This window comes from Aedes albopictus, chromosome 2, assembly GCF_035046485.1.
Source record: "Aedes albopictus strain Foshan chromosome 2, AalbF5, whole genome shotgun sequence".
In the NCBI taxonomy this organism is placed as follows: domain Eukaryota; kingdom Metazoa; phylum Arthropoda; class Insecta; order Diptera; family Culicidae; genus Aedes; species Aedes albopictus.
Window position 1 is genome coordinate 318,368,481 of NC_085137.1, and position 22,593 is coordinate 318,391,073.

Genomic DNA, 22,593 nt, shown 5'->3' on the forward strand with positions numbered 1-22,593 from the left:
AGTAAAATCACTGCCCCAAGCTAAATTATGAGCATTCAAATCACCTAGAATATAAAAAGGTGAAGGAACATTATTCAAAATTGTTTTTAAATCTGACAATGAAAATCTTGCTTGGGGAGGAATATATATGCAAACAATAGAAAATTCCAAACCATTATATTTTACAGAAATAGGAATATATTCAATTTGTGAAACAAATGAAAAGTCTAAATATTTAAATTCAATGTTTTCTCGAATACCAATCATTACACCTCCATATGAAACATTCCGATCCTTTCGAATTATATTGAAAGATGGAATTCGAAAATTTTTTGCATCCACTAGCCACGTTTCATTTAAACAAAAAATATCAATGTCGCAATTTGTTATCAATGCTTTGAGCCTGTCGATTTTTGGAATAATACTTCGACAGTTCCATTGAAGAATATTCAAGCCCTTGTTTTTGAATCCAGCCATTACGAACAAAACAGAGAACTAATGAGGGGTCCAAAAGAATTCAACTTTTCAAGAAGAGTAGCCAAAAAAGGTAAAATGTTTTTAATCAATTTCTTCCAAAAATCGTTTAATCCCAAAAAATCTATCAAATCGCCCAAGATACTTAAAATAGAACTATTTTCATTACTATTTCCATTGTCTTGAGATGTCCCATTAGTATTTTGATTATCTTTACTTTCAGAAAAATTAAAACTACTTTTCTGAAAACCAGGAATGTTACGAGGAGAATTGGAATTATTTATTGGGGGGAAATTTTTATCATAAGATGTTGAAGGCTGAGGATTTAAAGTAGGGTTATGGTTATTAGATGTTTTACTATTCCTTTTTCTTTTTATAGGTGGTTTGTAAACAAAAACATTTTGATTAGCATTCAAGTCCTCAGAATCAACAGCATGAGATAATGGTTCAAAAACATTATCAGAAGTAAAATTGTCAGTAGATTTGACAATTTGAGAATAAGAAAATTTGTTTTTATTTTTTATTTTCAAATTGAATTGTTTCTGATGATCAATATATACTGAACATTCCTTCAGAAGATTGTGTTTTTTACCACAATGAATACAAACATCAGAATGTTTTTCACATTCCAATGAAGAATGCATACCACCACATTTGGAACATTTTGCTTTATTAGAGCAAAACTGCGATGTGTGTCCAAAAAGAAGACAACGATCACAGTGCATAATTTTTGGATAAAAAAGCCTAACATCAAATTCAACATTGTTAACTACAACAAAATCAGGAAGCACAGTTCCTTCAAATGTGATTTTGATGCAGTTTGAATGTTTATATGAGGATTCTTTATCAGTGAAAATAAGTTTAGATAAACGAACGCAATCTAAAATTTTCACTGGAGAAATTGCTTTATTTTTGAATACTCCAGAACCACGATTCAAAATATCATCGCATTTCAGAGATTCGTCATAAATTATTCCATTTATTTCACACGAGTCGCATGGAGCATAAACTCGATATGAATTGTGAAACAATTTGGACTCCAACAATGCATTGGCATCATCACGAGATCCAAAAACAATCCTCAATTTGTCAAGTGAAATCTTCTTGATTTCCTTGACAGATTTGTAAATTTTATAAACTTCCGAAGCAATTAAAAGCACATTAATAGGCTTTTCTTTTTTGCGGAAAAATACCACAAAAGGACCCAAATATGTGGATGGATAAGTTTTAATACGAAAAGGTTTAGTTTTAGCAGCAGTTTCATCAGAAACTGCAGGAGATACATCCCCGTCAGTCTCCATGATGGAAAAATGACGGGGATTACTTCAAATTATGCAATATCAAAATATCTAAACTACTAAATTGAACAATAAAAAGAAAAGTAATACTTAACAAACACCAATCAACTTCAGAAACAACGGAAAATGCTTGAACTTCAAAACAGGTAAACGAAACGCCTGGCTGCACCAACGCCAACTTGAAACTGCACAGGAAATCCCTTTGCTCCTCTTCAAACTGATTTCCGTTTGTAAGGTCTTCTCCAAATAACGAAACTTCAGGAAAAACTCAAACCGAACGCCAAGGAGCTACCACAACGCCAACGTCCAACGATGACCAACGTTCAAACTCTAAAATCACCAAAAAAGCTTGAATCTTGACAAATGAAACTGTTCTCCGGTTGACTCCAACTGTTGTTTCGACAATACAGCATCCAAAAACTCGCCACAGCAAACCAATACTTCGAAGTGAAAATCCACCTGCAAAACAGAAAAAAACTTGACAGCGCAGAAAAAAAGACCTGTAACCCGGTCAAGGCCTACTTACCGAAGATGAACTTCATTAGTTAGATCATTGGTTCTCAAACTTTTTCAGTTTGCGACCCACTTTTGAAATTTATATAATTTGACGACCCACCAGCACGTTTTTTCATAAAATCTGTCACTTTTTTGCAAATTTAAACTGACTTTTTGAATAGATAAATTTTATCACTTTCACAGGTTTTGAAAAACTTAAGTTACGCAGCACTCAAACTTGTTTTTTTAAGTCTAAGTAAGGTTAAGGTGTCCAAGTGTTCAGCTGCGGTAAACTCTAAGTCTATGGAATTTGAGATAAGTTCCAATTTTCTACAACTTAACAAATCTGGCTCCATGAATCACTATAGAACAGGTTTAAGGTCTTACACATTCTAAAAATAATAAAAAAAAACCTTAGAGACGAACCAGCTCAGAGCTGAAAGTCTCTAAAATAAAGTAAAAAAAAAAAAACAAAAACAAAATCTGTTCAAAGTTTTTATAGGTATAGTGGCAATTTTATGCTTCTGAAGAATTTTCAAATCTACTTTAAAACGAAAAATCGGGTTGAAAATGCTAAACATATTAACAGCGAATTAGTGAACATCAAGTACTTTTTAGAATTATAGTGCTGCTGGATGTTCAGTTGAATCCTCTTGAAATTTCAATCAAATCCATCATACACACTTCATTATATTTTTATTTAAATCTTTTTTCAGCTGTTCTGATTTTCGTAATAAATCAAATTATCTGCAAAATTTAAGCAGAATTTTACAGAAGTTTGGCTTTACTGAAGTCCGTTAAAGGTAAGGTTTCTTGTCAAAGTTTGGTAATTTTTGCTTATTTTTGATATTTCTAAAATTTTTTGATATTTTAACCCAGCTTTTTACTGCTGAGCTTAAATCTTCTGATTAAAATCTAATAGTTTCAGAATAGATTTCACAACGCAGACAGCAGTTCAATATTTATATTACTCTAGACTAAGACTTTACAAAATTTTGAAAAGAACTAAGGAGACACCGAATTTTCCAAGAAAGTATTTGTAAATAAGAAAATGGCAAGCAATTTCATTTAACATAAATTAATTAAGACATTTATTACAATATCGCTCAAGCCTTCGCAACTCACCAAAAATCAGCTCGCGACCCACCAGTGGGTCGCGACCCATAGTTTGAGAAACGCTGAGTTAGATCGTTTTAGACAAAAGACTTCAACTTATGAGTAAAATGCAAAAAAGTACGTTTTCCCATACTAACTTCCATACATATTTCAATCGCAATGCAGAATACGGGGACGCAACCAATTGCTTCCAAATTTTGCACAGTTGTTTTGGACGCTAATATAGATTGAAAAAGCATTGTTCCGGGTTGATGCGTTGTTCAAATTTAAATTTGACCTACTCTAGTATGTAAGGTACCCCGGGGCAAGTGAGAACTATAGCTATAATTTTGTTTGTTTGTTAGTTTTAAGGCAAACATTCTTCATAGAAAACATAGGTATCACACCAACGGATACTTTGAATTCAAAAATTGTTATTGTTCTCACCATAAAGAGACCATATATGTTATTGTTGTTCATATGTTATTTTCAATTCACTAAGTGAGATTAACGTACTCTACTACATTCGTCGTCTACACATAAAATAACAAATAAAGTCAAACTTTTTCGGTGCCAAGATAATATTTGGAGTGCTTGTAAATTATTTTATGCGAAAAAGCTGTAACTTATTTTAATTTATTACCTCTTGTTAACTGCTCTCACTTGCCCCAGTGCATTTCAGCATCTGGGGCAAGTGAGACCTATGAGAGTAAACAAACACAATTTCATAGTTTGGTCTCGCTTTCTTCAGCCTAAGTCGAAATTTACACAAAAGTGAAGTAAAAATCGGCGCCTTAAGTAATCAATCGTTGAATTATACTTAATTACTTCAATTCTGATCATGAAGCTATTGTTTAAAATGGTAAAGTCTTTGATAGAACATATTTTTTTCTGAAATCATCTATTTTTCATATTTTCGTTCAAGCAAGTTCTTTAATTTTTTCGTTTTTCGTTGCATAATGAGTTTTTCTGAATGTTAAGGAACCGGCCATAAAGTATGAAAAAATTGGAATACGACTTATTAGAAGTTCACGATTTAAAAATCTTTATTTAATGTTCGTAAAATTATGTAAGGGAAAACATAACATTTGTAAATGTTGGAAAATCTTTTGGCGAGACTCATTAACTACGTAATATGAAAAGTAAGTTTGGAAATCTTTCGGCATTGAACCTTAGGGCGCTTTTTGTATAAATTAAATCAATTTGTGTTGCACGAGCTGCTAGAGTTAAATCATTTTCTTTTCAGTGATTCGTTATTATATGTGTTACGTAATTTATGCAGGATACCACAAATCTTTTCCATCATAAATCGCCTAACATAGTTATTCGCATAAGATATTTATAATTTATGGTACTTTACATATATGCAGCAACTATATTAAGCCATTAGTACAAACATCCGAATAGGTCCCACTTGCCCCGTGATACGGCGTAAATGAAGATCTGCTCCACTTTTCATTATATGCATAATATACAGAATTTAAAAATTTTGAAACAGTTTTAATGCCCGTTAATAAGAAGAAATATACCAACAATGTCTCCTAGAACTATCGGAATTATATTATTATTTATGTTTTGAATTTTTTGGCTTGACAATACCAAACTAGCATTTTTTTAGGTCCCACTTGCCCCGGGGTACCTTACATATGTCTGTGCGCACTCACTTGTAAGGTACTTCCCGTTCACCGATTTTTTGTATTTAAGCACGAATCGAGCCGGAAATTTACCGCATTGTTTGCTATAAAAATGGTCTGAATCGGTCAAGGCGTTCCGGAGTTGTGGCCAGAACTGGCCTTATATTAAACTGCATCAAGCCCTATGATGCGACACATCAAACTGCGCCGATTTTTGGAATCCTGACGAATTTTATGCAAAAATCAACACTGGAGCTTGCTTGAGCTTGAGCTTGATTGACCGCCCGTGGATGCTACTCCAGTATCGCCAGACCAGCTACACTCACACAAGAAACCAATGAGATATCTCCTGGGGACTAGCAGGCATCTTCAGTGTAAGAGCGTTGAGCGTTGGTGATCTTCTATTTTTTTAAACGACAATGGCGCCTGGCACGTTGCAGGTCAATGTGGGGAAGGGAAAGGAAGTGATAATTGCAATAATTTGTATCCACATTAGACCAAATATACAGTCGTGTCTTCTATTAAACGCTGCCACCCACTTTAGGCCTACCGCAATTTCTCAGCTGTCTTGCATCCAATCCAGCTGATTTTTTAGAGCAGTTAGTGCTTATTATAGATTCATCACATACAAAAAATTAACTAAATTGGTTAGAAGGATATGGTGGGCAGCGGGTTCACACATTGGTGCGTGGATGCCAGACGTAAGGTTATTGTGTGTTTATTATTCTGAAGCTTGCGGTACAGTTCGCATAACTCGAAGGCGTTATTTTATAGATTGACACTGTGCTGTGAAAGTTTGGAAGGAAGGGAAACGGCTTTTTCAACTCGTTTCTGTTCTAGCGATGGCTTTGAACATGTGAATATACATAAGTTGTATATGTAGAGAGGAGGGATAAAGTATATAGAAAGATATAAAGTATGGGTAAAGGGACGGGCCAGGGGTTGAACCCAGGACCTTCTGCATACGAAGCAGAAGCGGTAGCCACTGTATCATCAAACCCGTTAATTTTGTGCGAAAATCAACACTGGGGAACATAAATTCAAGATGGCGGCTCAACTGTTCAAGATGGCGGCTGTTTAATAGCGTTAGGCTCTAAAACTAAGCACTATGGGTATATTTGGTATGGGGAAGATGTCCAGAGATAAAAAAATGGTGACCAGAATATCCAAAATGGCGGTCATAAACCTAAGAAGGTGGATCAAAACTCAAGATGGCGGTTGTTTAATGGAGTTTAATGGGGAAGATATCCGGAACCAGAAAATGGCGACCAGAATATCAAATATGGCGGTTTAAAATCCAAGATGACGACTCCAAATTCAAGATGACGGTTGTTTAATAGAGTTTTAGACACCATAACCATTCAATATGGGTATTAAGGTGGCCCACACTTGAAAAACAAAAATTTCGAAAAATGCCAAGTTTTACCTCCTAAATCAGTTGTTTTGGACTCCCAGAAGCTACGTTTAAAATTTGAGCAGAATCGGTTGAGCCTAAGGAGGCGCTTGAATAAAACGCTTGAAGTTTGTATGGGAAAACTTGGCCAAATGTATGCAGAAATTTTAAGTTTTCGAATTTTGCCGCTAGGTGGAGCGCAGCGAGCTAGGTGGGTCGACCAAGTGGAGGACCATCTGCGGACCCTACGCAGAGTGCGGAACTGGAGGCAAACAGCCATGGACCGAGTGGAATGGAGGCGGCTACTATGTACAACAGAGGCCACCCCGGCCTTAGCCTGACCGGTAAGGTAAGTAAGGCGCTGTAAGCGTTTCATAATCAAACCCTTTGGTATTATTGTAGGTGACTATATGCCAAACAACTTTGTCGAAGACAGCAAAGTGATCCACCGTCTGTGAAAAAAGTTATACCCTAGGAAAGGTGGGGATAAACTTTATTATTATTTTTCCAATACATGTAAAGGAATAATATCAATAATGAAATCTCAATACTTTGCCTCATTTTGCCTAGGGTATAACTTTTTTTACAGCCGTCGGATCACTTCGCGGTCTCCGACAAAGTTCTTTGGCATATATTCACCTACAATAATACAAAAGGGTTTATTTATTGAACGCTTACAGCGCCACCTAGCGACAAAATTCGAAAACTTAAAATTTCTGCATACATTTGGCCAAGTTTTCCCATACAAACTTCAAGTGTTTTGAGCGCCCCCTTAGGCTCAACCGATTCTGCTTAAATTTTGAACGTAGCTTCTGGGAGTCCAAAACAACTGATTTAGGAGGTAAGACTTGGCATTTTTCAAAATTGTTGTTTTTCAAAATTGTTGTTTCAAGTGTGGGCCACCCTAATGGGTATTAGCGTGGGACACAAAAAGACATTTTACCCCTGTACACTTTTTGAGTTCCATTTTGGCCCCATACCAACTGTGCAAAATTTCAGCTCGATCAGAGAAACTATATATTAGCGCCAGTCGTTTTAAGTTTACGTACGATTTACTATGGGGAAAATCACTTCTTCAAAGAAAAATCGCCGCAGGTTGCCCCTTAACCCCTAAAATTATATCGATGAATGATTTCTGTTGGAAATTTTACGAGAAACAAACCGTCTGAAGACCGCAAAGCGATCTAAGGCATGTGGAAAAAGTTATTGACTGAAAACCGAATGGCATGCCAACGCTGTTTAAAATGTAAGGAATAACAATAAATAATAAAATCTCGTCATTTTATCGATCGGGTAAGGCCTAATAACTTTTTCTACGAGTGTCGCATCGCTTTGCAGTCTTCGGAGGTCTGATTCCTCGTGAAGTTATCTACAGAAATCATTCAACGACTTATTTTTAGGGATTAATGGGTGACCTCAAGCGATTTTTCTTTGAAGAAGTAAATTTCCCCCATAGTAAATCGTATGAAAAACTAAGAATGGCGGGCGCTAAAATATATTTCTTCGATCGATCTGAAATTTTGCACAGTTTATATGGGACCAAAATGGAACTCAAAAAGTATACAGAAGTTGGAGTTTTTTCATTTTTTATAGTTTCCCATATAAACCGTGTACCAGGCTAGTAAGTACCGTACCTACTCCTATGGTGAGGGAAGTTTAGGATACTCTTCATACCTTCATCAGGGTGATCTTGCAAGCGTCGATGTATTTACTGCGATAGTTTGCTCCAAATAAAACGAAGTTATAATATTAGATATCCACTTCTCTATACATTTGAATTTTATTTATAAGTATAGCATTATAAAGCGTACTACGTAGATGCTATCGACTGCTTCGAATTCACCGGGGATTTTCGGCTTTCAGTCTGTTAAACGATTGAAACGAAAATATCTTTCTTACGCCCGACGTTTCAATGGGCTATGCCATCTTTTTCAAGGGTTCTGTAAAGGTCAATTGGCTTAGTTACATGAAGATACAAGAACATACAAAAAACTACAGTCTTACAAGAATATTTTTCGTTTTTCGTCTGGAGGTTCAATCTTTGCGTGAAAACTTGTCAACATAATCTAGTTCATCAATTTCCTAAAATATCACAATCAAAATCACGATTTAACAATTTGAACTACCGTAATCCGGGGTATCATTGATCAGCGGGGTAACATTGATCGGCTTGACCCATCTCATGAAATGTTCAAACAAGCATTTTACATTGAATCAGTTTCTACTATGGAATGGTATATCGTAATCTGCTATCATTTAGCTATTAAATGACATGCAATTTATGAAAATTGAATTTCATGAACATTGAATTAAATCGATTTTTCCATAACTGTGTTTCGTAACGCAATGAGATACACTGTCAAACATTCATGCTTGGCGTGAATACTAGATTTAATATGAGGTTCGAAATCACTGTATTACTTCAATATGATATCCTAGAGTTGGATTTAATAAACGAAACTTTTATGAAAATGCTATTTTCCAGTAAAATATACGAGTTATCAAAAGTCGGCTATCAATTCCTTAAGCCATTGCCTACCTTTAGGCGTTATTCGTGGTTTAGAGGATTTTAATCCTAAAATAACTTAAAAAGTACATTGTTTGTAAGAATTTGGACAACATATTCGAAATCAGCGACCCCGAATTTAGTAAGTAAGGTTATTTTCAACACAAATGAACATTGATCACTGGCATGATCAATGTTACCCCAAATCAACACAATCAAAAATTAGATTTAAGAACCTATTTAAACATGTTTTAAAGTTTTACAATACTTTTTCGAGTAGCTTAACACAAACTCAGAGGGCCAGTACTTCTTTTAAAAATATAAAACATGTAACATTTGCTTTAACAAAAGAATTATTCAAGAAAGATCGAAAATTCTGATCAATGTTACCCCGGATTACGGTACATAAAACAGACAAAAACAGTTACTAACTATTGGATTTACTACACGAAACGGGAAGAAAACTGGACACTGGACTACACTATCTTTCTTCGTCGTGAAACTATGTACAATTAAAAGGTCATTTTGTAGTCATTCTATGAAAGTTATGGAGGAAATTAATTGTTGTATGCAAGTTATGTCAAATAAGCTATTGTGTGTCATTGTCATTCAGGTTTGTCTGGTTATCTATTGTCTGTGTATCTGTGCGGTTTGTTTTGGTTTTGAGTGTGTGTAAAATTCCTGCATAAATATTACTAAGACCGTCGCAATCGCTTCGTTTGTTTACCGTCTCGTCCGTGTTTACGATGTGGCAAACCTCCAAGATAGGGAGAGCAGAGTACCGTCGGTGACTGTCGAGTATCTCTGTTCTATCTAGGGCAAAGCGATGGTTGTTGTCGGCCGAATGCAGCAAGAGAGCCGTTCTCTCTTTTAGGCGGCCGAGTTCATAGCTGTTGCAATTCTCGTTGTCGTTGTTGTTGTTTTCGTCCATTTCATTCACTAGCTTGTCCAGTTTGTTGATGTCGCTCTTGTGGTGGGCTACTCTCTTCTTCAGGCTGGTTGTGGTGAGGCCGACGTAGCTGGCAGCGCACTTTCCACAGGGAATTTTGTAGATAACGTTGCTGCGATCAAGGGTTTGTTCACACAAACGAAGGATCGCATCCCAGCAGAGCAGCGCAGCAGGCTGGTTGTGGTGAGGCCGACGTAGCTGGCAGCGCAGTTTCCACATGGAATTTTGTAGATAACGTTGCTGCGCTGCTCTGCTGGGATGCGATCCTTCGTTTGGCCGACGTAGCTGGCAGCGCAGTTTCCACAGGGAATTTTGTAGATAACGTTGCTGCGATCAAGGGTTTGTTCACACAAACGAAGGATCGCATCCCAGCAGGGCAGCGCAGCAACGTTATCTACAAAATTCCCGATGATTGTGATATTTTAGGAAATTGATGAACCAGATTATGTTGATAAGTTTGTTGAGATTGAACCTCCAGACGAAAAACGAAAAATATTCTTGTAAGACTGTAGTTTTTTGTATGTTTTTGTATCTTCATGTAACTAAGCCAATTGACCTTTACAGAACCCTTGAAAAAGATGGCATAGCCCATTGAAACGTCGGGCATAAGAAAGATATTTTCGTTTCAATCGTTTAACAGACTGAAAGTCGAAAATCCCCTATAAAGCGTACTTGATTGAATAACACACTACTTTTCACATTATTTTCAACGTATATGAACAGGCCCGGATTAAAAATTGTGGGGGCCCAAGACCCGAATGGATGTGGAAGCCCCTCGGAAGTACAAATGCGTTGAGCAATACAAATTTTCTTAGTTTGTAAACAGTACTTTAGCAATATGACACAAAAAGTAAATATGTAGCAAAAAAAAATGGGTTTTGTGTGGGCCCTGCTCCCACCCCCTGGCTGCTCCTAAGATCCGGCCCTATTATGAATAACTCCGTCTTTTGTTGATGTTCATCGAGAATTCATTGAAAGTTTGTTGAAATAGTAACCTTTGGCATTTTTAGCCCAAAGGTTACCACCGATCACGGTTTGTCACGATAAAATCCATCCAAAACTAGACAATCGTCGGCGTCGTAGTCATTGGCGTCGCCATCGTCGCATGCATAATTTTCACACCTTCAACTGCCGCCACCCAAATCGCGTTTAGGCATACTGCGACATATGGTAGGTCGGGAGTAAAACCGCGGTCCTATGTGGTGTAGACGGATCAATGATGGGAAAATAAATCCGCCTGTTCATGACTGCAGCTAAAGTCGCCCTCCGAGATTGCCTCCGGGGTATAAATTTCAATGTTTAGCATACACACACTTCTTCTGTGGTTCGGTCCGGCACGAAGATTGATATGGAAAATAGAGAAATGATAGTGGAAATGTGGAAATTATAATCCTATAAAGACATGATCTGGTCGATGACCATATACGGTACAGTGGGTAACCTCAGTTCGGCTCCCTCTCCTTATGTCTGATTGTAGCAGTGGGTCGGCCAAAGGATTTGATCTGGTTCTGGCCCATGCCCGCGCAACAATATGTAGGCACGAAACCACGAAGAACCCAGTTATGAGCACAGCCTCACCTCAAATCCAACTCTCGGCCGCCTCACTGCCAACAATAACGTGAGCTCGGCATATGAATCCGTTCAGGCGCGCACTTTATGGCCTGTTAACCTCCGTGGGGACTTTTTCCTTCGTTCCGTCTCGACCAACGACGACGATACTTGGTTGTGGTTCTTCATGAGCGGCGTTTTACTTTTCATATGCGCTGTTTCACTTCCTAAAGATGCCGGCGACGTTACGGCACGGAACGATGCAGTAGTGCGCGGGAGAGCTGGATGAAATCGAATATTGCCACCATTTAGGAAGCAAAACGGTTGTGAAATAGTGCAAAATATGGCGATTTATGAATAGTAATCACAGCCCTAGCAGATTTTGCTTTCCATGGCGGTATAAGTTGCTTGGGAAAACCGTTTCTGCGATTATGGGTTGCATGAGGACTTCGTATTGGATCGATTCCATTTTTTTTTTAATTTTGAAAGAATACATATAGGTATTAAATACATATAGGGTGCCTGTACCAGTTATCGCACTACCTAAGGAAAACTACTTCTACAAAAATAAGAAGAAGACCGACGAATGTCATCGATACGTCAAACGATAGATTTGTTCTCATAATTAACAGGAAAAATATAAAATCTGAGCCAAACCCACTTTTACTATTTATTACGGCGTGTGCCAATGATAAGAACCCTGTACCAGTAGGGTGGCCCACACATGTATGAAAAACAAAAATTTCGGAAAATGCCAAGTCTTACCTCCTAAATCAGTTGTTTTGGACCCCCATAAGCTGCGTCCAAAATTTTAGCAAAATCGGTTGAGCCTAAGGGGGCGCTCAAATCGCTTGAAGTTTGTATGGGAAAACTTGGCCAAATGTATGCAGAAATTTTAGGTTTTCGAATTTTGCCGCTAGGTGGCGCTATAAGCGTTCAATAAACAAACCCATTGGTATTATTGTAGGTGACTATATGCCAAAGAACTTTGTTGAAGACCGCGAAGTGATCCGACGGCTGTGAAAAAAGTTATACCATAGGCAAAGTGAGGCAAAGTATTGAGATTTCATTATTGATATTATTCCTTTACATGTATTGGAAAAACAACAATAAAGTTTATCCTCACTTTACCTAGGGTATAACATTTTTCACAGGCGTTGGATCACTTTGCGGTCTTCGACAAAGTTGTTAGGCATATAGTTACCTACAATAATACCAAAGGGTTTGATTATTGAACGCTTACAGCGCCACCTAGCGGCAAAATTCGAAAACTTAAAATGTCTGCATACATTTGGCCAAGTTTTCCCATACAAATTTCAAGCGTTTTGAGCGCCCCCTTAGGCTCAACCGATTTTGCTCAAATTTTGAACGTATCTTCTGGGAGTCCAAAACAACTGATTGAGGAGGTAAGACTAGGCATTTTTTGAAATTTTTGTTTTTCATATAAGTGTGAGCCACCTTACTGTACCAGTTATGGTCATATTTGTTAATTTTGGTTCTACTTCGTACTATTTACATGCATTCCTTATGGGATTTGCCATAACTGGTACACTATGGCGAAATAGGGTGCAAGGATGCCGAAATTTTAAGGAAAATTATTTTTTTCTATCATAATTTGACCAAACTAGGAAGTTTGAATGAGTGCTATCATCTTTTATGAACGTGATCTTTCGTTCACATATTTTTTCTTGTTGATTTGCATCGTTCAATGTTGAAAATCAACTATGGCGAATTTTAGGTACTATAGCCATAACTGGTACACTGAGCCTACTGCCCATTAATCGAACTACCGAATTCTCATCTGCGGAACTCTTGGCAAACGAAACAGACTATCGATTTCTCGGTAACGTAAAACGTTTAGCTAAGTGTCAAATATTACAAAATTGGCCGTAAAAAAGATTCAGAACACTTAGTAAACCCTGTACTTTAGTTGAAGACCCGGTCGATCAATAACTGTCCTTACGTGGCTGTAGTTGGCATCGTAGCATTATGTTCTTTTGTCCCATCTACACGAGCGTTTCACTTCCTTCTCGAGAGCCGAATAGTGCTGACGGATGATGCCTAGCAACCGGATCTCGTCGATCAGGAGATAATGATTAGAAGCAATATCGGCGCTACATTTGTTACCTTTGTGTTGAAGTTGCTCATGACGATCTTGATATCACCTATTGGAATCTTATCCACGACAGCATTCAGTTGGCTGTAAAAGTTCTCTCTGCCTTGCATTTCGGCAGCATCGGTTGGCGCGTAACATTGGATCGTGGTAAGGTTTCAAACCCGTGTTTTGAATCTGGCCAAAATTATTCTGTCGTTAATAGTTTTCCACTTCATGAGTGCAGCGTGGGTGTGAACGCTAAACCGGAAACCAACTCCATGATGGCTAAAAGTGTATATATAGCAGCATTTGACCTGATGCCAATCAATGTTCTCCAAAGTTTTGCCAACAGACTTCGCTCAGTCCTCTCAAGCTAGAGGTGTGCGCCGATTTGAATTCGGTCGGCGGCGGCGTTTTGCAATTTTTTGGCCGGCGGCGGCGTGAAACGGCGTGGCCATAATTTATATTTTTTTGTTAATTCCGTTAATTAATATCAGAGCTTTATTTTTTAGCAACTCATCATGTAGAAGATTCAATGACATGTTTATAGTTACGGATATATATATTTTTTATTTTCTCATGTTTTTTTTTAATTAATTGAAATAATTGATATGGTGAATCATCTATCAGCTGCCCAAAAATTTATCCAAATATATCCAAATATATAAATAAATTCCCGGAAGAAATTCTAGAAGGATTCCCGGTGGAACTTCTAGAGGATTTTTCGAATAAACTCTTTCAAGAATTCCCGGAGGAACTCGTACAGGCATTCCCGTAGGTACATATATAGGAATTCCCGGATGAACCTTGTAAACGAATTTCCAAAAAAATATCTTGAAGAAACGTATGGAGAACTCTTAGAGTAATTGCCGGAGGAACTCTCAGTGGAATTCACGGAAGAACTCCTAGAGGAATTTCCTGAAGAATTCTTAGCGAAATTACCGGTGCAACTCATAGAGGAATTTTCGGAGGAAACTCTGGTCATTCCTTGTGCAACTCCCAGAAATACTTTTAGAGCAACTAGTAAATAAATTGCCGGAGGAGCTTTCGGAGTAATTTTCGGAAGTACTCCTAGAGAAATTGCCGAAGAAATTCGGACAGGAATTCAAGGAAGAACTCGTAGAGAAACTACCACAGGTATTCCTAGATGAGTTTCCGGACGAACCCTTAAAGGAATTCACGGAAGAATTTCTTGAGGGATTCCCGAAGAAATTCGTAAAGAAATTCCCTGAGGAACTCATAGAGGAGGTCCTAGAGGAACTCGTAGAGGTGTTCCCGGAGGTACTCCTAAAAAAATCCCGGATGAACTCCCACATAAAACCCTATAAGTTGTAGAGAAATTCTCGATGGAACTCCTAGAAGAATTCCCAGGAAATCAGGAAGAAATTTCCGGAAGAACTCGTAGAGGAATTCCCGGATGAACTCATAAAGGGATTCCCGGAAGAACTTCTAGAGAAATTTCCCTAGGTACTATTAGACAAATTGCTGGGAGAACTCCTAGAGGAGCGTTTGGGGAAACTTCTGGATGTATTCTGGAAGCTATCTTGAAAGAACTCCTAAGAGGAATTCCCGGAGGAACTTCTAAAGGAATAACTGAAGAAACTTTACAGGAATTTCGGGAAGAACTTCGGGGAATTCTTAAAGGAGTTCTCTGAGGAAATTCCGGCAAACCCAGTGCAACTTCTAGATAAAACTTATAGAGCAACTTGTAGTGAACTTGTCTGGGGAACTTCTTCCCAGCTGAACTCGTAAAGATGTTACCGAAGATGTTTGAATTCCAGAAGTACTCCCAGGCGAATTCCCTGAGCTTCTAGAGACAGTCACGGTGAAACTCTTAGTGTAATTCCCGAAAAAAATCGGTAAGGAATCCCCGAAGAAACTCGTAGAGGAATTCCCGGAGGAATTCCTGGAGGAAATCCTAAAGAAATTCTCATGGGAACTTCGAGAACATTCCGGAGAAATCTCTGGAAGAATTTTAGGATGAAATGTTAAAGAAACTTCTGGAAGAATTCCAGGAGTAACTGCTACAGAAGTTTCCGGAAGAACTCCCAGAAGAATTCCCAGAAGAACTCCTAGAGGAATTACCGGAGTAAACTTCAGGTATTTCCAGTGCAATTTCTATAAACTCTTAAAGGAATTCCTGTAGAAATTCGTAAAGGAATTCCCGGATGAACTCGTTGAAGAACTCGAGGAGGAATTCCCGGCTCCTTGAGGAAGTGCCGGACCAACTCCTAAAGGAATTCCCAGGAAGAACTTATAGAGGAATTGCCGAAGTATCGCCTAAAAGAATACCCGGAGTAACTGTTAGAGGAATTTATAAAGGAAATACTACAAAAAAGTCTTAGTGAAACTTCTGTAGCAATGCCCGGAGAAACTCCTAGAGGATGTCTCGGAGGAAACTCTCGGATTTCCAGAAGAACCTTCTAGAGTTCCCGGAGGAATTCCTAGCGGAATTCTTGGCGAAACTGCTGCAGGAATTCTCAAAAGAGTTGCTGGAGAAATTTCATCTCTTCTGTAGATGAACACGACAAAAACATGTTTTTTAGAATCACTAGCATTTTCTTCAATCTTCGGAATCCGTAGATTCTTTCTAGAGCCAACAGTTATCTTCAGGAAAAAATCGGTATCTTTGTGAACTCGATTTAATTCAAAAGACAAACTTTTTCACTTTCAAAACATCGTTGACGCGAAATAAAATAATTTTTCAATGCGTTTTTGAGATCGGCGTAAAAAATTGGAGTTCGGCGGCTTCGACAAATAATTGGCGGCGGAAACGCCGCGGGCGCCGGCGTGGCGCGGCGGCGCACACCTCTACTCTCAAGCTACATGCCTCATTGACTAGATGTGCCAGTTTGTTCTGAAGGGCTATGGTAATAACAATCCTAGTTCCAATTCTTGTTCGTTGTGTCGCGATCAGTGCGTTGTCGATCACCTAAGGTCCCCTTTCCGCCATATAGCTTCCGGTGGAGTGGCGCTCTTGCGTTCCTTATCGCGCTGTAGCTCTAGGATCATCTCACCCGTACCTATGAGTACGCCTGATACTGCACGCGTCGGCTCCCAGATCCACGAGCTTGGCGTCGCTTCGCATCGCCTTCAAGACGTCCGAGTACTTTGAGACTGTTCGGTTTTGATGACGAGCGCTTGGCACCTACTCTTTTACGCCTTCTTGGTTTGGCGGCCCTGATTTCCTCGACCTACGGCTTTTTTTTCCTCTTCCGCTCGACTTTCGTTCAAGAGGGGTCCTCCCCTTGGTTTACCCTACCCTGTGGTTGCTGAGGGCCTAACAAAGGTCGCAGCCCCCTGTTCCCTTCCAACCTTTTCATGTCAACCCTTCCCAGCGTTCCAGGACTGCCCTAGCAGGACACCTGGCTGGGGTTCGACCAGCCGGCATTACTGCCGACTTTCGCGGTTAGTATTTTCCTACACAGCTAGTCGCGTTCGGTAATTTTTACCGAAATCTCAACTGCTGAGCGTTCGGTAATGGTTTTTTACCGAAATTCTGTAAAAATTATCAAATTTCTGTAAAATGTTATCGTTTATCCGTCAAATTTTAACGAAGTTCGGTAAACGTCACCGAATTATTTCGGTAAAAAACTTAACGGTTGAGATTTCGGTAAAATATTACCGAAGTCGGTGATTTTTTCTAAGTGTGTAGCCTTGCGGGCACCTCCAGACAGCTCCTCACCTGACGGCTGTCGCACCCGCTTCTTGCTAATGTTTATCACGAGCAGTCACATCCGTCATACCTCTTGGACTTCCTACGAAAGCGAAGGCCTCCTTCTGGGTAGATTTCGTAACCTTTACTTTCGTTGGCTCCATCGCTGCTGCAGTCTTCACGAGTCGCACATGATCCTGCTTGGCATCGTCCATCGACTTACGAAGTCGCAACAGGGCCGTTTTCAGGTCCTTACTTATGTTGGACTTCGTGGACGTAAAGTCGATGACCTTGCCAAGCTGCCGCTCAACCACCTCGATCGCGGACAGTTCTTCTCTCTTTTGGTTGATGTCCCTCATCAAACACGCCAAAACCACTACCTCCACTGGAAGGCTAGCTTGGGAATGAATCGGAGCTCCCACGCTGGAGCTGCGTGCGCAGCTTCCCACTCATCATCAACCCACTGTTTGAGAAGGAGTTAGCCTCGCCACTACCACATCCTCCTGATTGATTTTGATTTTTGTTTGAGTTGTTTTTCGTGCTTAATCCCACGAGTAGTACGGGAAAAGAGGTCCACCACGCCAGAGCCCTGCATTAACGTGGCTTCGTCAGGCCCCGGGACTGTAATCCCTGCTGCCGGTTGTGGCGTCGGTATACTATGGGTTGCATCCGAGCCCGCGGTTGAAAAGGGGTCCCCGGTAAGGGCCGGGGCGGGTGGAGACCATACTGTCAGCAACCTTCTGGTGCAGCTGATAGAACCTAAAGGGTAGTAATACCCTTGATTTCAGCAGGTCAGATCGTGTTTCACGCAAGTATGAGTTCTTGGTGCTTTCACAACAGCTGGTGGTTGACCCTGCCCACCTTCTGAAGACAAAGGCAGTGATGAGTAGTTTATGGAACTTCATGAATCATTACAAAACAAAGCAATGAAAAAGGGTTATTTTGCCAAAAAAGGTATGATCTTTAATTAAATGAAAATCACTTATAACTTTTATTTATATTTTAATTGCCTGTTTGTTGCTTCAATACACGCCTGGACATGCATATCAAACATTATACGACCGCGTCGCAATCCGTAAGCAAACAATCTCCTTAATAACATCAATTATATCAAAGTCCGCTACCCCCGATCAGATCGAATCGAAAGTGATAATTTCTAACGATGGACTTTTCCGTCCAATTAAGTATCGCACGCTTCGGTTCCGCATCTGCTGCTACTTACAGCGTGCCGCCGCTTTGTGCATTCACCAATTTCCTTCTTCCAAATTTGGGATTCACGCCGCCCGTCCACCACAACTGTCGAATACCGATGCCAATGGTATCCGAACCCCCAAGTACATACCAGGTACAGGCCTAGTGAGAGTGGACGATCTCCTCTGGACATCCACAGCAGTCAAGGTGCTCCTCGTTGTTCACGATCGTGCGTACGTACCGCAGCCACCGCAACCCAAATAGCTCCGTAATTGAAATGGTCGAAATTGACGTCCTCAAGGAAGCCATTTATTCAAATAGCACAACCAACCGGTAGCCATGTGAGAACAAACCCAATAATATGACAGCAACAACAACGGCAATAATAATAACAATAATAACCGGCGGTGATGTTACGGCTCTGCATGGCACGGCACAGCGGCGGCGGCGACAACCAACAACAACGATCGATCGCGCCCCGTCTTTATTTTTGCGGATCACCCAGCCCATCTCGGACCTCAGAGACTCTGGCCGCCGCCACGGGTAGTGTTGGAGTTCCGCAATCGACTACGGCCGTTAAATAGCCCTCGCGTCACCAGGAGCTATGATGCCCTGATCCGGTTAACTGGATAGGATTGCAACCAAGCCGTAATGCAGATCGCATAAAAATAAGTAATTTAATTTCTCCGTACATTATGTTTGTTTCTTCGTTTCCCGGCATCTTCGCCGCTGGATCGCGGATCGGTTGGTTGCATGAAGGCGGTTGATGCCTTCAGATATGGGTGACAGACTACACAACGCGGTGGACGGCCGATGGTGGTCTTAACTGAGTGCTAGAAAATGATACTATACTACTACGCTGCAGGTTTGCAAAGACGCTGCCGCAGGGACATTTTATCGTCTGTGTAACATATGTAGATAAACAATCGTCATAACCATCATAATTATAGCTGCTTTTGAATGCCTTCCTGTTGAAATCGATACGTCGCCGCGTTGTTCATGGTTTTACAGCTCTTTATGTTTATGAAAGAGGGAATGCTCGTTGTACATGCCCTACTGCCTACTTTTCTTCAGCATTGTTTAATGCGTTAACTTTTTTCTTTTCTTTTTTCCATTTAACAGGTCACACCCACCACTCGCCGTACCAAATCGTTCGATGATAACGCGTGGAAATCTCAGCATGACGACGAATCACTGAACCTTTCCTCGAACATATCTGCTGTGTCCTCGGTAGCACTTTCATCTGCTCGGCACGAGCGCCACCGTTCAAACATAGATCCCGACCCATCCCCGAGCATCTGCGGCAACGCGGTTAGCTGTGGCGGGGGCCTAGACGATATTCTAGTAATAGAAAGTGGCGAAAGTGATTCACACTCGCAGCCTTATTCCCACTGTGGCACGTTGAGCCGCGGGGAGGTACGAAAGAGTCGATCCAAAATGAAGAGCTACCTTAAAAGGTGCAAGGAAGCCCTAATCGGAAGCCAAACGAGCACCGCCGAGGACACATGTCCAATCACACATCACGAAGCGGTGGTTCAACACCAGCAGGAACCCGCTTCCATTCAGATCCCGACGGCCAACTGGTATCTGGATGATCAACTGTGTGAGATCCGACCGGAAGATAACCGAGAACCGTACTCGACGTTTGCGTCCGCCAGGCTCAAGGAACAGCAGCAGCTGGAAACGGAGGAGCAGAGGCAAAAATTGCAACAACGCCAGCAACTGGGTCATGAGAATGAGTCGACGCCACCCGAACCCACCGATGCTGCCAGGGTCCCAGCAGCCCAGGATGATGATCCATTAGATTCCGTGAATGAAAGTGACGCCGCTGGCGGTCCCGTTGCGCAGGGATCAGAGGTAAGTCGGAGTCTGTGTTCGATGTTTCACTTTTCGATGCTGAGTTTAGAGCTATGCGGTCCCAGTACGACGAGACTCACTGTTTTAGGGCAGAACGAACTCAGATCGACGAGAATTGATAGCGAGGATCGAACCGAATAACTTCGAGGATTGCACTAATAAGGGTATGCGATATTTTTTTTTGCGTCGATGTGCGATGTTAAAAAATACTACACGACTTTCCGCGAAGAGGCATCGAGCAGATTCATGTATAATTTCTGGTAAAATTTATGTTGAAGAGGCGTAATTTCAGTGAAGAAAAGTTCAACAGTTTTTGAAGAGATTAAGAAAATAGGGATTCTGTTGAACGAGTTTTTTTTACGGAGCTGATTTTGGAAATTTTTGCAAAATTACTTACGAAGTTCTTCCTGGGAGTTTGCCTGGAGTATAGCTAAGTACGGATACGTCCTTGAAGAACCTCCAGATTTTCTTAGTAATAAATTCCCGAATGTGCTTTGTTATTATCCTAGAAAACCTGTAAGGAAAATTCCCGGAGGAACTAAGGTAATTTGTCAATTGTTGAACAGTTAGTACTGGCAGTTTTATTTTCATTTGTTTTTCTGTGCATAATTCCACGGTAGTAGAAAAACATCCAGTGATCGTCTAGATCCAGTCATTTCTTACACTTTCCACTGAATTTTAATTTATTTTAATTCCATTTTTAAGAAAAATTTAAGACATCTGTAACGGAAGTCGGGAACTCAAATGTTGAACACTTCTTTCAGCTAGCTCATCCTAATGTTGACCGATTCTCGCTAGTTGTTAAGCTATTCATACTGGTAGTTGAAATTTAAAGTTATCTATTACACATATGTCACATTTTCATTTTTTAGTTTTTCTGAGATCCAGAAGGGTTTCGGAGAGGTTTTTGGGGATCCTAGGGAGCTTCCGATGGAGGTTTTAGTCAATTATGTATCAGAGGCGTATCAAGACTTTTCAGGGAATTTACGTGGGATTAAGAGGAAGCCCCTGAAATCCCCTAGAATGCCCCTGATATCGCTATTGTCCTTTTTACGCATAATTATCCTATGTGGATAAGGATTCTCATACAACATAGCACAATTAGGCATTGAACGGCATCCTATAACATCCATGGAACGCCCCTGAAACCTCCCGCAAACCCTTGAAGCCGTCTGAAACACCCTGTAATGCTACTGAAATCTCCTGAATTCCCATGGAGCGCTCCTGCAGCTCCCTGAATCCCTTGGAATACCACAGGAACTGTTCAGAAAGCGCATGAAATCCTTTGGAACGTTCTGAACACCCCGTTCGTAAACTCTTTGAGATCTTCAGGAACATTTTTGAAATGACCCAGGAACCAGGGTTGCAAAACAAAAATCGCCTCATTTATTTGAACAACCATTTTTGCTTCTAGGCATGCTTCAGATGATTTTAGAACACTCTTCAATTGAAAAGCCACTTGAATTGTCACTTATGGACACGAAACACGAAAAACCCTGAAAACTTCTGCAAGACTGAAAAATTATCGGATGTCGATCAAAGTCAGGTCAAATTTTATCGAAGCTTGGGCCACGGTTTCACCCACATCAGATAACTGTTAGGTCTATGTTGGCCACCAAAATAAAATTAGGTCATTGAAAGGCTTATGTCGGGTAATGACAAACGAAGCGTTAAACATGTGACACCACAATTCATACTTGCTAGCTGGGATCAATTTATTGAGGGATTTTCACAAGAGTGCACGCGGCCTATCGCTGCCGAAAGATACGGCCGCGGTTTTCACTCCCTGTTTACTTTATCCTTATGGGAAATAACATTGCGGCGTTTCCTACGGTGCGGCTGTTTCTTTCGAAAACGATAGACCGCGTGAACTTTTGTGCAAAGCCCCTTCTTGAAACATTTCAACGACCGCGCGGTGTTAACGTTTCAAGAAATCTGACAATAATGATATGAGCCGATCATTAGTCGTCCTGTAATACCCCTGAAATCCCTCGATCGCCACTGACATCCCCTGGAACAATCCAGTAATATACAGGGGGTGGCCAAAATGTTTGGGATAGGCAACTTTTTTTCTCCCACAAAAAAATTCAACATGCTGTAACTTTTCATAGAGTGCATCAAAAAATCTCAAATTTTGACTGTTTATCAACCTGTTATATGTGCATCATTGGTACAAATTTGGGCTCGATTGAATATTTTTTCGCGAAGTTAGAACCGTTCGGGTAAAACACTATTTTTTAGACAACTCATTTTTGAGCTGTCATATCTCGGAAACCAGTGAACCGAATTGAATGAATTTTTTAACGTTTATCAACAATATATTGATACTTGATACAACGTTTTAAAATGTAATATTTTCTCACGACGAATTAAGTTATACCGGGTTGAAATTTTTACCCATATAGAGGAAAATAAGTCAAATTT

At 40.1% G+C, this 22,593-nt stretch overlaps 1 protein-coding gene across 2 annotated transcripts in view; it reads left to right on the top strand.

Moving 5' to 3' along the window:
- The window catches only part of LOC134288220 (uncharacterized), an 837,108-nt gene that overhangs the window by 227,717 nt on the left and 586,798 nt on the right, over nt 1-22,593 (top strand). For both annotated transcript variants that reach the window (XM_062852333.1, XM_062852334.1), the window contains exon 2: nt 19,435-20,169. In XM_062852333.1, the coding sequence (XP_062708317.1) occupies nt 19,435-20,169 (735 nt within the window). The remainder of the gene's footprint in view (nt 1-19,434; nt 20,170-22,593) is intronic.